This window comes from Diabrotica virgifera, chromosome 3, assembly GCF_917563875.1.
Source record: "Diabrotica virgifera virgifera chromosome 3, PGI_DIABVI_V3a".
In the NCBI taxonomy this organism is placed as follows: Eukaryota; Metazoa; Arthropoda; class Insecta; order Coleoptera; family Chrysomelidae; genus Diabrotica; species Diabrotica virgifera.
The window spans coordinates 195020606-195037747 of NC_065445.1; the positions used below are offsets into that span (position 1 = coordinate 195020606).

The 17142-nt window shown below is 31.4% G+C and overlaps 1 protein-coding gene across 1 annotated transcript in view; it reads right to left on the minus strand.

Annotated features, from left to right (window-relative positions):
* The window catches only part of LOC114324345 (lachesin), a 200074-nt gene extending 185008 nt beyond the window's left edge, over positions 1–15066 (minus strand). Inside the window, exon 1 of the mRNA XM_050647110.1 lies at positions 14818–15066. Coding sequence (XP_050503067.1) covers positions 14818–14878 — 61 coding nt within the window. The 5' untranslated portion in view covers positions 14879–15066. The remainder of the gene's footprint in view (positions 1–14817) is intronic.
* Positions 15067–17142: the final 2076 nt, after the last annotated feature.

The window sequence follows — 17142 nt, forward strand, 5'->3', positions numbered from 1 at the left end:
TTCATGTTGTCTCTTACGAGTTAGCATGGCGCGGTGGTGAGGGTGTTCATTGTAGAATTGATTATTTCAAATATGAAATAATTAATGCCGGCAAAGAAACAGGAAGGATTGAATATAATCCAATTTTTACCAAAACATGCCAAGGTCGTCAAAAAAAGTGTTCGGATTCAAAATGGCTGACACCAAACATTACAGATCCAGAAAGGTGCCCAATAAGACTATATAAAAAAATCATGGAGAAGCGTGGTAAAAATATTACCAGCGATAGATTTTTCCTTACCCCAAATCCATACTGGCAAACAGGTAATGGAATATGGTATAAAAATACTCCCATTGGACCAAATTAAATGGCTAAATGGTTGAAGAACTCTGCAAAAAAATGCGGATTGGACACACAAAAACGAAAAATAACAAATCATTCAAGCCGATTCAGTGTCGTATCTCATCTTGTTAAGGCAGGAATTCAAGAACAGGAGGCAATAAAAATAAATGGACATGCCACAGCTTCTTCGTTAAAACCTTATTTACAAGTTAATGAAGAACATCATAAAAAAATTATTAATAAAGTTGGAACAACTACTACAACTGAGTGCATTACCAGTACATCAACTGCGACTGTAATTAATGATACTGAAAGTGACGACAGATTAGACGTTACGAACGATATTGGAAAATCTCATATTAGTTATAAAAATTGTGTTTTTAATAATTGTTCATTTTCGATTTAAACAGTTTTTTATGTATTAACAATATAATAAATAAATTGGTTCATTTTTAAATCATAAAATAATTTATCTATAACCTACTTAAGACATTGATCCTAGTTGTCTTAAAAATATTTCACAGATGCCCGTATTTACTAATAATACATATTGGTTCACAAAATAATCTTTTCAAATACCACTCGTCCTCTAAATTTTGCTTGATAAATTTTTTCGTTTTCGTACTTAAACTTCTTTATTTAGGGTAAAATCACTCAAACAAACCGAAATGAATAAAATCACTCGTCCTTCGGACTCGTGATTTTATCATTCGGTTTGTTTTCGTAATTTTACCAAATAAAGAAGTTTTCGTGAAAACAAAAAAATTTATCGATAAAATTTAGAGGACTCGTGGTATTACCTTTGATAATACTGATGCAAGGAGAGTCCACGATAATATTTGTTGCTTTTTTTCACTTTATACATAGTATCTTTTCCAAAACTGAAGATTACAAAATATTTGTTTATTAAGTATTACTTTCATTGTTCATTTCAGATAATCTTCCTATATTTATTCTCGATTCACGAATGTTTACTGAAAAATCTCTGAAGGTTACTTGGGGTAAACAGCGGAAACTATTAGAAAAATATACTAGAACAGGAAAGATTATTTGAATAGTTTATACAGTATGTCCCTGTAAGTTGTATCCATATGGAAAACTTTTTTATTGTTAATTTTACGAAAAAAAGTTATTCTTTATAAAAAGCTCTGCATGGTCCAAAACCTAAGATTTAACCATCAAATATCAAATTTTTTTAATATTATACGAGGTATGTCAAAAAGTTTGAATTTCACTCAAGAGTAAAGTAGCTTTATTTTTCACAATATTGAAAATTACTATTATGAAAAGTTGTTTGGAATTAAAAACTGTATTCTAGTATGCAATTATATCATTCTAATTGAAATTTTTTTTTAATTATGGATAACGAACCTTATTTTCAGTTATTTTAATTCAGATAACTCTTTCATTATTAATTTTACGAAAAAAAGTGATTCTTAATAAAAAGTTCTGCATGGTCTAAAATCTAAAATACAACTATCTTATGTCAAAGTTTATCAATTTTATACGAGGTATGTCAAAAAATATGAATTTCGCTCAAGAGTAAAATACATTTATTTTTCACAATATCGAAAATTGTTATTATGAAAAATTATTTAGAATTAAAAACTATGTTTCAGTATGTAATTACATCCTTCTAATTGAAATATTCTGAACTATAAAGGTACTTTACTTTTGATCTAAATTTATCTTTTTTGACATACCTCGTATAAAATTGATAAAATTTGACATAAGATGGTTGTATTTTAGATTTTAGACCATGCAGAACTTTTTATTAAGAATCACTTTTTTTCGAAAAATTAATAATAAAAGAGTTATCTGAATTAAAATAACTGAAAATAATGTTAGTTATCCATAATTTTTCAAAAAAAAAATTTTCAATTAGAAGGATGTAGTTGCATACTAGAATACAGTTTTTAATTCCAAACAACTTTTCATAATAGCAATTTTCAATATTGTGATAAATAAAGCTACTTTACTCTTGAGTGAAATTCAAACATTTTGACATACCTCGTATAATATTCAAAAAATTTGGTATTTGATGGTTAAATCTTAGGTTTTGGACCATGCAGAGCTTTTTATAAAGAATAACTTTTTTTCGTAAAATTAATAATAAAAAAGTTTTCCATATGGATACAACTTACAGGGACATACTGTATATGTGACATTCTGGAAAATAAGTAGGTATTCATTCAATAATGGCTTTAAAGTTAACAATCAACATCTGAACCTTTGGCTAATTTGTTGAGAATTCATGGAAATCAATAAAAATTAAATACGGACATAATTCTTAATAAAAACATGCCACAAAACAAACATAACGTGTAAATAAAAATGTCAACAATTGAGGAAGCAATAGTTTGTGTTTTCTTCACGTATGTAACTCAATCAGTCAATATTACTTATTAAAAAATTTGACATGGATCAACCAATGAAAGCGCGAAAAAAAGTAGAACAAGTTCGTTGATCATTTTGTGCATTTGATATTATAGAACACAAAAATTCACAGTACATACGGTGCCAAACAGTGCCAACAACGAATATACTATATTCGTTGATGCCAATGATAACATATGCAAGCGAAACTGGTCAATTCATAAAAAACATGAATTAAAAAGTAATGCAATGGAAATGAAACAATTGAGAAAAATGTGCAGGAAAACAAAATGGGACAAAAAGGATAACAAATGAAGATATCAGACAAATGGCAAAGCAGAAACCTATTACTGAGTACATTAAACAGAAGCCCATGTTCTGGTCTGAACATAAATTCTGGTAGGGGAGCAAAGTATGCTAAATTTGCACTTAAATACTCAAGCGTTATGGGGACTTATTGGGTTGTAATTATTATGTCCTAAAACCAAAAAAAGTTAAGTAAATTGTTCCATTTAAGTGGGGACTTTCCATTTTTTAATTTAATTTTCCATTTCCAACAATCGTTTTTTCCGATTATAGTGTCATCTATCCATAATTCGAAAAAGTGTCTCGAATAAAACTTGCTTATTTTTACGTAAAGAATCCAAATCTGCCATAAAAATTTGGGGTCCCATTTAAGATTTTAAAGTAACCCCCAACCCACCTCCGTGGGGGGTCGTGTTTGGTGCCATTCGGTAGATTTTTCAAAAACATTTTGGAAGTGCATTTTGCAGTTTTTCGATCTGATGTTCATTTTGCGAAATATCGCGGGGTTTGTATTTAAAATTTTAAATTTACCCCCCACCTCTCCCTGTGGGGGGTCATGTTTAGTAACATTCGATAGATTTTTGAAAAATATTGAAGACGTATTTTTTAGTTTTTCGATCTGACGTCCATTTCGCGAAATATTCGCTTTTTTTTGTGAAATTTTTGACTCACCCATTTCCTTACGCCTCCCTCAAATCGTCAGATTTTTGAAATATACACTCTTTTGTATGTACTTAAATTACCTTATCTTAATCTGACAATTTCGAGTATTTTTAAGAATATATTTTTTTTCGCCCCTCTCCCCCTTAACGAATTTCCGTGTGTTAAGAGCCAATATAATGGTAGAGGTACATCTGCAGGGTACCAGGTTTCTCTCCAAATGATAATCTGACGAGTTCGAGTAGCTGCAAAAATCCCCGCTTGACTCCCCTACCATTAATAGAATAAACCAGAAAGAATTACCGAGGCCAATATTAGAATTAAGAAGTAGAAGTAAAAGGAGAAAGGGAAGACCCAGAAGAAGGAAAAAAGGGGAAAGCATTGAAGAATTAAAGACGATAGCCAAAAATAGGAATGCATGGAAAAATGGGTAAAGGAAGAAGCGGAATCCCAATCCGACGCCTGAGACGGCAAAAGGATATGAGAAGAAAAAGAAGATATTAGTTGAGTTCGCGGGTACAGTTGACAAATTGTCGCCGACAATTTCTAACCTCACTTAATATAAATAATACCGTTAATATATAAATATACAAGGTATATTTACTTTTAATTAATATTAATAACTAATTATTAAATTATACTAGGTAAATATACCTTGTATATTTATCTATTAACGATATTATTTATATCATTTTAAAGTGCGCATGCGTTTTGCTGCTAATTTACCCGCGGCACCCGCGAACGCACTTATATAGAACACAATAATTCAATTCAATTCAATAATAACTTTCAATTTGTAAACAATCAGTTGTAGGTCTGGATCCCGCGTATGAAAAAAAAGTTGATTAATAGCAAGCTGAAAATTTGTTAAAATAGCTTAAGGCTGTCTAGTCGGATAAACTTTGATATATGGGAACACTGGAACAGGGGCAGTTTTAATTATGGAACAGGTTAAAAATTTGGAACAGTCACACCACGAAAACGGCACATTTATTTTGTCCGACAGAACAGACTTAAACTCTCCGAACAGAGATTAAACTCTCATGCAAAAATCAGACTGCTATTTATCACCTGTCATAATTCCTGTCATTTGACATATTCTACATGTTCCACTCATTAAAACGCCCATTTGGTGATAAATAGCAGTCTGATTTTTGCATGAGAGTTTAATCTCTGTTCGAAGAGTTTAAGTCTGTTCTGTCGGACAAAATACATGAGCCGTTTTCGTGGTCTGACCGTTCCAAATTTTTAACCTGTTCCACAATTAAAACTTCCCCTGTTCCAGTGTTCCCATATATCAAAGTTTGTCCGACTAGACACCCTTAAGTTATTAACAAATTTTCAGCTTGCTATTATCAACTTTTTTTTCATACGCGGGATCCAGACCTATTGATGACTATTTAGCTAACTATTTTACAAAAATTAATGTTACTTAATCGATATATCAAACACATTCGTGATGAAAATTTGATGGAAAGGCAAACACATAAATTGAATAAAGAATGTCAAAATGCAGAAAATAACTGTTAGTTCTTTATTTTCGTATTTATGTAAAAACCTGTTAAAAACTACGTATTACATCAGCCGATGAAAAATTATTTAAGAGAATAATTAATTATAGTGTGAGTTCAGTAATTCCCGTGGGATGCAATTCTTGTCTCCACAAATAAGTTTCTTTGACAGGAAGAGCTTACTTGCTTTTTTGATAACACTTCTGACAGCTTAATCTGATAAAAAATTATTTGCTCGCACCCTCCCATAAAATATATCTAGGAAAGTTGCAAATTCGTATTTGCATTCTCTGGTTGTCTTCAAATGAGCGTGTGTGTCTGTGTGTATGTGAGAAGATAGATGGCTTGGAAGCAGGTCCGTTTAGCCACAGATTTTTGTTTGTTTTTTTACCGTGATCTACATATTAGTTTTGATATATTTATACATGTTTCATTTAAACGACAATATTTATTTCTTTTAAATAGTTAATCGGAAAGTTAGTATCAATTCCATGGAAACTTAGTACATACTCTATACTAATTGGAAAATACACTTGTGCTTGTTGTAAACTGTTATATTATAATTGGTCTATATCAGGGGTGGGCAAGCTCCTTGATAGTCCGAGCCATTTTTCAAAATTTGAAATTTTTGGCCAGCCGCAATTAAACAATAATTATCTAAAAAGTGTAAAAAAAGGATTACATTTTTCGCTCACTGTTTGGATTTCACGAATTTTAAAATGAAATAAAAGGGTTCACATCGTTGTTTCAAATATGGAAATAATTCTACAAACAGCCTTTACTAATTGTAACACCTCTCTCACGTCTCTTGTAGAATAGAAATCATGTTGAAAGCTTGAACCTTTTTTACAAGTAAAAAAATGTTCGACTATTTAAAGGGCTTTTATATTTGGCCTAGCATAATTTTGCAAAATAAATTTTTTTGCGGGCCCAGAGTTGCAAAAACTATTAAACCGATTCTAATGAAATTTAGCACACATTTTAGTAGTATTATAAAGTTTTTCTTAACGGAATATGAAGTTATGTTTAAGGGGGCAAAAAATTATTTCCATTTTTTTAACAATAAACATTAAAATTTTCAAAAATATAATGAAAAATTGAAAAACAAAACTTTTATTGTCTATAATTTTTTTGTGCGAGCAATATCTCTCAAGTTATAGGCGGAAATATGGGCGCAAAAAGCAAACATTTTCGATTTTTTTTTTTCAGATTTTGTTAAATAAAAAATTAAGCACAAGGTTCGCGACTGGCACATATCGTTATTATTGATACAAGGTGCATCCTGAAGTGATTACATGAAAAAAATAGACTCCAATGTAAAATGTTCAAATCAAAACAGATCTGGCCTGACTAGTAAATATTCAGTTTATCATGAAGTATTTGTTTCAATTTTAACTATTTTTACATTCATCTGACCAGGTTGTAGACGGGTCCAATTATTGGAACTTACTAGGCTTAATAATAGTCGATTGATTCAATAGTGAATTATTTACTTAATTGTTAAAAGAATTGAAAAAAAAGTAGATCAATGTATAAAACCTTGAAAACATTTTTTCGTCTATTGATTTTTCTATTAATTTCCCATAAAATTTCAGAATAGATGTTATAAATGCATTTTACTTGCTACTAATGGACATGTAATAGCCGTCAAATATAATGCTCACTTTCTATTTTAAATGGTGTTCTAAAATAACTTCAATGTCTCGTATATAATAATAAACAAATACAAAATATTCAAAACAAATAATATTTCATGTTTTGGGTGCATATGTGTAAAGTACAACAGGTAGCGATAAAAATAATATCGCTAAAAATGTATCATACATGTCAAGAAATATGGGTGTAGTCTCCCACACTTTTGCTTTTTGTAAACTCTTATGTATAAGCGGTCTATATAGGGTGAGGCAGATAACTGGCCTATTAGAAATATCTCGAGAACTAAAGGCAACAGAATCATGAAAATTGGAATGAAGGGGTTTTGAGAGATGATCTATTAAATGAAATTATTTTCATCTCTTTGCAACTTCCGGTTATACCGGAAGTTGCTTATAACTTGGTTTTTTTAAATAGGACACCCTGTATATTTTTACATTTTTGGATTCTCCTCAATATCTTCTTTCTTAAAATATGAGATTTTGTAATATTATACAGGGTATTTTAAAAGATATTTACGTTTTTTTATTAATTTCGTAGCAACATTCACACCCTGTAGAATTGTAATAGTTTGACATTAAAAACTCTGCTTACGTTCAAGTGATTTTTAATATAGTCTATTATCGTTAAGAATCATTAGTATAGCTAATTTTGAAATATTAGTATACAGGGTTGGTCGAAACTCGGAATGAATATTTTCTGAGTTTTCTTAAATAGAACACCCTGTATTTTAGTATTGTAATGAAATGATATTTCATAGTACTTTTTTATTTTATAAGTATTCCCTATATCTAACTGCTTTAATTTGTGAGTTATTGGTGATTCAAGCTAAACATTAATTGCAACAAAAAATACTTAAAATTTTGTTAGGTTGGCCATGAAAATATTCAATCACAAACAATTTTTCAGAAATAAATAATTATTAATCCAGACCGATCCTTAAAATTACCAATAATGGTTTAGGTATCAAAATAGCTACGTAGTTAAGATTGTTGGTGCGACTAACAATTAAGCACAAATTAAAGCAGTTAGGTATAGGGAATGCTTAAGAAATAAAAAAGTACCATAAAATATAATTTCATTACAATACTAAAATACAGGGTGTTCCATTTAAGAAAACTCAGAAACTACTCATTCCGAGTTTCGACCAACCCTGTATACTAAAATTAAAAATTTAGGTATACTAATGATTCTTAACAATAGTAGACTATATTAAAAATCATTTGAACGTAAGTAGAGTCTTAGTTGTCAAACAACTACAATTCTACAGGGTGTGAATTTTGCTACGAAATTATGTAATAAACAAACGTAATTATCTTTTAAAATACCCTGTATAACATTACAAATCCTCATATTTTAAGAAAGAAGACATCGAAGAGAATCCAAAAATGTAAAAATATACAGGGTGTCCCATTTAAAAAAACGAAGTTATAAGCAACTTCCGGTATAACCGGACGTTGCAAAGAGATGAAAATATTTTCATTTAATAGATCATTCTTCAAAACCCCTGTATTCCAATTTTCATGATTCTGTTGCTTTTAGTTCTCGAAATATTTCTAATAGGCCAGTTATCTGCCTCATCCTGTATAGTCTATTCTTTCACGGTTTTTGCTCTAAATTTTAAAGAACCGCTTGGATTGACATGAAATTTGGCATACGTATAGCTTACATGTCAAAGAAAAAAAGTGATATTGTGCCGATGTGTGCTTTTGCCCTGGGGGCGACTTTCACCCCCTCTTGGGGTTAAAAAATATATGTCCAAAATAAGTCCGGAAATGGGTAAACTGACTAATTTTAAGTAACTTTTGTTCTATAGAGCTTTTTCGCCAAGTCAACACTTTTCGAGTTATTTGCAAGTGAATATGTTCATTTTTCAACAAAATAACCACATTTTTAGACGGTTTTTCGCAAATAACTCAAAAAGTAAGTATTTTACCGAAAAAAATGATCTTAGTAAAAATATAGCCTATAAAAAAGTAAAAAAGATGGTGAACGCGTTAGGTCACTGGATCTCGTAGAACCAAAGTTATAGCCAATGAAAAATATATTTATATTCACCAAATTTCAAATAGAATATTTCGACGTGAAATATCCAAAAAATTAAGCACTTTTTGGGGAAAGTCTATTATAACTTTTTTAAAGTGTTTAAAAAAAGCTTTATTTCTGTTTTTACAGAAAGTTTCTAGCATTAAATTTAAGTAAGTTACGCTCAAAATAAAGTTGGTCCCTTTTGTTTTTGCAAAAAAAAATCGGGAAGACCACCCACTAATTAGCAACTTAAAATTAAATTAATCATTACCGCTCCACAAATGATTTTACTTATGTTGTGTTTATATGATCTGTAAGTTTCATCGATTCAAAGTGCTTATTTTTTAAAAAATTTGGTTTCAAAGTAAAATTTTTAAAAATTTAAATTTTGAAAAATATGCTTTTTTTCAAAATAACTTAAAAATTGTTAGAGATACCAAAAATCTCGAAAAACAAAAAAGTCAGATTTGCTTTTCTGAATATTATATATATTTTTGTTTCTCTGTTAGACAAAAATTGATTAAGATTTGGTGTTTCTAAATTTGCATACATTCGTGATCAGTGACTCGTTCAACCCCTTTTAACTACAGCCCTTTCAATAATAAGGACTTTGAACCGATGAAACTTACAGATCATATAAACAATATATACACGAGTCAAGAAACTTGTGAAGTCGTATTAACGATTAAGTTCATTTAAGATACTAATTAGGGGGTGATTTTCTCGATTTTTTTACCAAAACCAAGAGCGACTAACTTTATTTTGAGCGTAACTTGTTTAATTTTGATGCTAGAAATTTTTTTTATAAAACAAAAATGAAGATTTTTTTTAAACACTTTAAATAAGTTGTAATGAGTTTTCCCCGAAATGTGCTTCATTTTTGGTTATTTCACGTTAAAGTATTCCATTTGGAATTTGACGAATATGAACCTATTTTTCATTAGCTATAACTCTGCTACTACTAGGTGTAGAGACGTGATATATACACAATTTTTTAAAAAATTTTACAGGCTATATTTTTACTACGAATGTTTTTTCGACAATATACTTACTATTTGAGTTATTTGCGAAAAACCGTCTAAAAGCGTTGTTATTTTGTTGAAAAAATAAACATATTCACTGCCAAATAACTCGAAAAGTATTGACTTAGTGAAAAAACTCTATAAAACAAAAGTTACTTAAAATTAGCCAGTTTATCCATTTCCTGACTTTCTTTGGACGAATATTTTTTCACCCCCAAGAGGGGGTGAAAACCACCCCCAGGGCAAAAGCACATATCGGCACAATATCACTTTTTTTCTTTGACTTGTTAGCTATGTGTATGCCAAATTTCATGTCAATCCAAGCGGTTCTTTAAAATTTAGAGATTTTGCAATATTTTACCGTTAAAGAACGGACTAATATATCTCTCGTTAATTTTGCATTCCAAGAAAATATGATTCAAATCTGTTATAAAAGCAGATGTGCCTCATATTTTCCGTCGAATTTTTCAAATGAGCATCGAGGGTCTATAATAATATAATTTGCCATTCGAGATACACAAGGAGATCAAAAGCCACATTTACGTAAATTATTTAAGTCTAGTATAGGTGGGATCTGTCACAAATCAAACCCTAATGGACATTTTCCATAGGAGTGTTATGTGTATTTTTTGATGGAATCACTTCAAGATGTACCATGTATCAATAATCACGATATGCGCCCAGGGCCGCGTTTAGGTCAATTGACGCCCTAGGCAATTCTCTAGTAGCCGTTCTTCAAGCATGTACCATTTTTGCGAAAAAAAATTGCAAGCTGATTTTTTTATTTAAATAAGAATACATAAAAATTGTCATTCCAGTTCGATCACATCAGATTTCTTTCTTGAGTTTTCTTTGGAAAAATTATCATCTTAATGTCGTCATAATTTATCGTCTTTGTTACGTCACTTTCTATGGACAAAATCGACAAATTGTTAAGACGTTCTTGCGTCATACTTGATCGGAAATTATTTTCATGACTATTTTAAATTCTTGACATTCTCAAAAATGACCTTTCAGCGGACACGTCGGTTGGCAACTGTGAGGCACAAATAATGCGCAAAGCAATATCAAAATTAGGGAAATATCTTTCAATCCACTCTTCTTTCAATATTTAGATAATATGTCAATTATTGGTGATTGGTGATTTTATTGTGATATCCAAATGAACCTTTAAGTGAATGCATTCATGTATGAATGATGTAGGTATCTATTAGTGGAGTCAGTGAGGGTATTTGGCTCCGAATTCCATCCTACTGCATAAATTTACTTGATATTTTCACTGTAAGTAGGGAATAGCTCAAGAAACAAAGTCTACGCTATAACCTATGACGCTTTTAACTTAGGGGTGGTTCCCACCCGTTCTCTGGGGTGGAATTTTTTTTATCAAACTAACACCGGAAGTGGCCAGAGAACCTAATTCTAAGCAATAACTGTTTTATAAATTTTTTTGAAAACTCAATACTTTTTGAGTTATTCGTGGTTAAAAATTTGCCATTTTCATTGAAAAATGACACTTTTCGGAGACTGTTTTTTGGGAATACCATAAAAATTGTGCATCTAACGAAAAAAACTATATAAAACATTTTTGTAGTTTATGAAAAATCAGAGAGATTCATTTTTTCATAAATCTTCTAGTTTTAATAAAAAAAGAGATGGTAGGTGAAAAAAGATTTTTTTGCTGCATGCTCAAATCGGTGCTCAATACGGATACATTTTGTATTGCTTGAAAAGACCTTTAAAACGAGAACTGCTAAATGTCGGTTACATTCAAACTAAGCGAGATATGGTGCAAAAAAACTTATGACTAATGTATTTTAAGGAAAAATGAGAAGTATGTTCAACTCCTCATCCACCAGAATTCAAATGCATCGTTTTTCTTCTAGAATACCTTCTACTATAGTGTTATTTCTATATTCAAAAAGTTAGACGGGTTTAAAATGAATGGTTTTTGAAAAGAATAAGATCAAATTATAAAGCGCATTTTTACATTTTCTTAAAAATCTTCATTTTTCTCCATGTAATTCCAAAGTGATAACGAGATACGTAAAAAAATACCTTACAAAAATATAGGTTTTGTTTTACATAACAATTTTATTTTTCTTTCATTACTGTATCTCATTATCATTTTCGAGTTACGTGGAGAAAAAGGAACATTTAAAAAAAAATTAAAAATGTTCTCTATAATTTGATCTTATTTTTTTCAAAAACCCGTCCAACTTGTTGAGCATAGAAATAACACTATAGTAAAAGGTATTGTAGAAGCAAAACGATGCATTTAAATCTGGTGGATGAGGGGTTAAAATATACATACTTCGCATTTTATCTTAAAATAAATTAGTCATCCTTTTTTGTTGCACCATATCTCGCTTAGTTTGAATGTAATCGAAATTTAACAGTGCGGTCGTTTTAAAGGTCTTTTCAGGCAGTACTTACAAAAGATATTGATAGCATTATACCCTTAAAATCGACCATTTCTCTGTTATTAAGTTGAACACACCCATTTGAGCATGCACAAAAAAAATTTCTTTTCACCTATGATATCTCTTTTTACGTTATCACTAGAAGACTTATGGATGAACGAATCTCTTTGATTTTTCATAAGCTGCAAAAATGTTTTATATAGTTTTTTTCCTTAGATGCATAATGTTTAAGGTTTTCGCAAAAAACCGTCCGAAAAGGCAACATTTTTCAATGAAAATAGCAAATTTTCAACCAGGAATAACCCAAAAGGATCAGGTTAAAAAAAATTATAGAAAAGTGCGCCCGCCGCCTTTGCGGTGCTGCCGACGATCCAATAATCCCTAAATTTACGACTTCTGTTCTTTTTGAATGAATAGTGTTGAGAAAATGCAATTTGTTTTCTAGAAATGAACGCCCACTTATATTCCATTGATGGATGTAGTATGTACTTATTGTATTATATGTTATTCGATTTTAATTTTTATATACAAATATTTTTTGTACAGTATTTTTGCCGCCCTCTCATAATTTGCCACCCTAGGCAACTGCCTATATTGCCTAATGGAAGCAGCCCTGTACGCGCCAGTCGCAAACATTGGGATTAATTTTTTATGTGTTTCAAATCTGCAAAAATTCAATAACTTTTTGCTTTTTGCGCCCATATTTTTGTCTATAACACGAGATTTGCTGCTATTAAAAAAATTGAAAAAACAAAATTTTGATTTTTCAATTATTTTGGTCCCAGCGTAATTTTGCAAATTTTAATTTTTTTGCGGACCCAGGATTGCAAAATTTTTATGCAAAAACAATTCAAGTTTTTTTAGGCGCAATATATGAAGACTGTATGTTTTGTCTAAGAGGTCGAAAAAATTTAAAGGAAAAACTCTATTTTTTGCAATTTTTCTCCGAATTATTTCTATTTTTTTTAATAAACATGAAATTTTCAATTTCTGGTTAGGTTATTATTTTAAAAATGAAACATATATTTTCGATAATTTTTTCTTGTAGGAGCAATAATATCTCTCGAGTTATAGACGGAAATATTGGTGCAAAAAGCAAAAAATTTCGATTTTTTTTTAGATTTTGTTAAATAAAAAATTAAGCACAAGATTTGCGATTGGCACATATCATGATTATTGATACAAGGTACCTATAATATCCGAAAGTGATACCAGCAAAAAAAAAGAATCATCTGGAAAATGTCCAATTCAAAACAGATCTGGCCTGGACTATTAAATAAATATCTTCAATTATTTATCATAAAGTAGTTTTGAATATTATATTTTTCCACTAATCTAACCAGGTTGTAGCCAATAATTAATAGAACTTACTAAGATTCTATTGATTCAATAGTGAATTATTTAATAGTTAAAAGAATTGAAAAAAAAATAGATCAATGTATAAACCTTGAAATAGCTATTTGTATAACAAGGGAGGAAAGTGCTCCTTTTCCTCCCGAGAATGAAGTTTACTGCCCGACGCGTAGCGGAGGGCAGTAATCATTCAAGGGAGGAAAAGGCACTTTACTCCCATGTTATACATATGGTTTTTCCGCCTTCCTCAAATAATTTCCTCCTTTTTTCATTTTTACTTAATTTATTTATGTAACTAACCAACAAAATTTATTAGAACTAAAACTGACAAGTAGGTACAATATAACTGTCAACTGTCAAATATAAGTCAAATTATTAATGTAAACATTGTTAAATCAGAATAACAATTTACTGTTTTTTACCATTCTGCAAAATAGAGAATGTTTTTAAATAAACGTTAAAATGTATAGATACTTACGTAATAGAAAATAGATATTGTACAGGGCGCCAATAAGTTATATTTCATGAATGAAATACCATGACGTCACTTTTACTTTTCCTCCCTAGGGAGGAAAAATATTTTCCTCCCTAGGGAGGAAAAGTACAACTTTGCTCCCTACAATCACGCCCGGAAAAGTATACTTTCAGTAGAGGTAGGTGGAAAACATTTTTTCGTCTATTGATTTTCCCATAAAAGTTTCAGAAAAAATGTTATAAAATCATTTTGGCTATAAATCACTGGCTACTAATGGACATATAATAAATAACCCCCAAATATATATACATAATGGGAACTTTCTATTTTAAATGGTGTGCTAAAATAATGTCTAGTTTATAATAATAAACAAATACAAAGTATTCAAAACAAATAATAATATTATTTCATGTTTTGGGTGCATATGTGTAAAGTAAAACAGGTAGCGATAAAAAATAATATCGCTATACATGTCAAGAAATATGGGTGTAGTCTCCCATCAGTTGTAAACATTACGAATCCAATCAGAATGATATCATCTTTTTATCGTACGCTAAGACGCGTCACATCCTAAGAAAACGACATGCAGTATCACCTATCCCGCCTCTCTAATCCCGAACCCGGCAAGATAACACCCTCCTTATCATACGTTTAGATAAAATTAAATCAACCAATAAATCGTGACACTTACTCTGTTGCACCAACACAAACACGTTCACCAAACAAAACAAAATATAACGGGTAGCCATCATTGTCTATGGTACGGTATAAAACTATCACAATTCACTATATAACGGATATTGGCATCGAGATGGGTGATGGTCGCTGTTGTGCGTCCTAGTCGGTGGCCGATAGACGTACTACGGAATATGAATCTGTAAATCGAAAAAGCGGCAAGAAACGCATGCAGCGCCGTTCACCGTACCTGCGACTGTGACGTGCAGTGGCGGGGGATGGGTAATTACACCCAGCAAGAAAAGGTGGATGATAATGACGGTAAGTAAAGTTTTGTTTAAATACCTGGAAATATGCAACAATCACTGCGATGTAGATTTTTGTTTTGAGATGCTCAAGTAATCGATAACCACTCATTAGAGTCTGTTTGACCTATGTCATAGTTTTTATCTTTACTGAACTGAAACGTTAGCTATAATTAAAAGGTTTTTCTTTTTCACTCCAAGTGCTTCTGTAGTTGCAACTACAAACCGATTTATTAGGTCGCACCTACATTGGATCCGCTTTTGTCCGATCAGATCAGATCCGACGTCGGAATAAAAAATAAACCCATAGTATTAAATGGGGGTGCCTACAGTGGATCCAATGTTTTTCTCCGATCCGATCCGATCAGATCAGATCAGATCCGACGTCGGCCGATGTCGGAATAAAAAATAAACCCATAGTATTAAATGGGGGTGCCTACATTGGATCCGTTTTTCTCCGATCCGATCAGATCCGATATCGACGCGACGTCGGGAGTATCTTCTCCCCTATTCTCATCGAGAAGTGTTTGGTTTCATTCCGGTTTTTGCATATAAGTAATTGAATTTTTTGTTTTAACTATTTCATGAAATAAATCAACAATAAATAAATAGCTTCCAAATCTTAATATTTAATTTTGTAATATGTATCTCTACAAGATAGATATTTTATAATGTTGTCTTGAATATAATGGTTACAAAATCTCTTTATTTACACAGGTATAAAATTTAATACCGCTAGCACAGAATAGGAAACAATTATTGTTTCCTATTCTGTCCCTCTAGGTAAATAGTTTTATTGGTATGGTCAATTTCACTTTGGTTATAAAATTCTAACGGGTACTACGTCTCAACAACAGCCAACACATTAACACATCTTCATTGGAACTCATTGTCGGTGGTCGGTGGTCGGAAGTTAACGGAACCAATGTAGGCACCCTCGCCGGAAAATCGGTATATATCGGATCTGATCAGATCGGAGAAATACGGATCCAATAGGGCTTTTCATTCACAGTCATTTGTTTCGAGCTTCTGTCATGTGTCACATAATATTAATATATCTACGTCATACGTTATTGGTATATACCAATGATACAAACCAAAGACGTACGACGTAGATAATATATTAATATTATGTGACACGTGACAGAAGCTCGAAACAAATGACCATCGATGAAAAGCCCTATGTAGGTGCCGCCTATCGGATCTGATCTGATCTGATCGGGTCGGAGAAAAACGGATCCAATGTAGGTGCGGCCTTGATGTATAGTTACCGGCCAAACACGATTTCAGGACTTACCGGCCAACTAGTTTGGCCTAGGCCAAACTAGTTTTTCCTGAACGCGATAAGATAATCTAGTTTGGCCTAGGCCAAATTAGTTTGTCCTAAAGGCGATAGGATAAACTAGTTTAGCCTAGGCCAAACTAGTTTATCCGACATTAATACGGACACTTCAGAATAAACTAGTACGGCCTAGTATAAACATTATAGTATTCCTAATATAAGCCAAAATAAATTATACCTTATAAGAAGGGCAATGTGGAGATCGAATCGGGGGAGAAACTATTAACAACATCAGAGATGCAGATAACACTACGATCATGGCTGAGAGTATCGAAGATCTTCAATTCCTTATAGATCGAGTCACTAGAGAATGCTCCAATAACGGACTTAGCATAAATACAACAAAGACAAAGTTACTTGTAGTTAGTAAACAAGACCTCGGCCCTATACAACTAATTGTCAGTAATGAACCGATAACCAAAGTTAACCATTTTAAATACCTAGGATGTTAGTTAGATAAATGAGACAATAAATCCGGATGAAGAAATCCAAACTCGTATAGAAATTGCCAGAGGAGCATTTATGAAACAGACCTATTCTGAGCAATTCTCAGCTGAACTTACAACTAAGAATCAAGTTCCTAAAATGTTATGTGTAGCCTGTATTACTAGATGGATATAAAACCCGCATCATGAAGGTTAACATGATGAACAAATTAGAAGCTTTCGATATGTGGTCATATCGTAGAATGCTC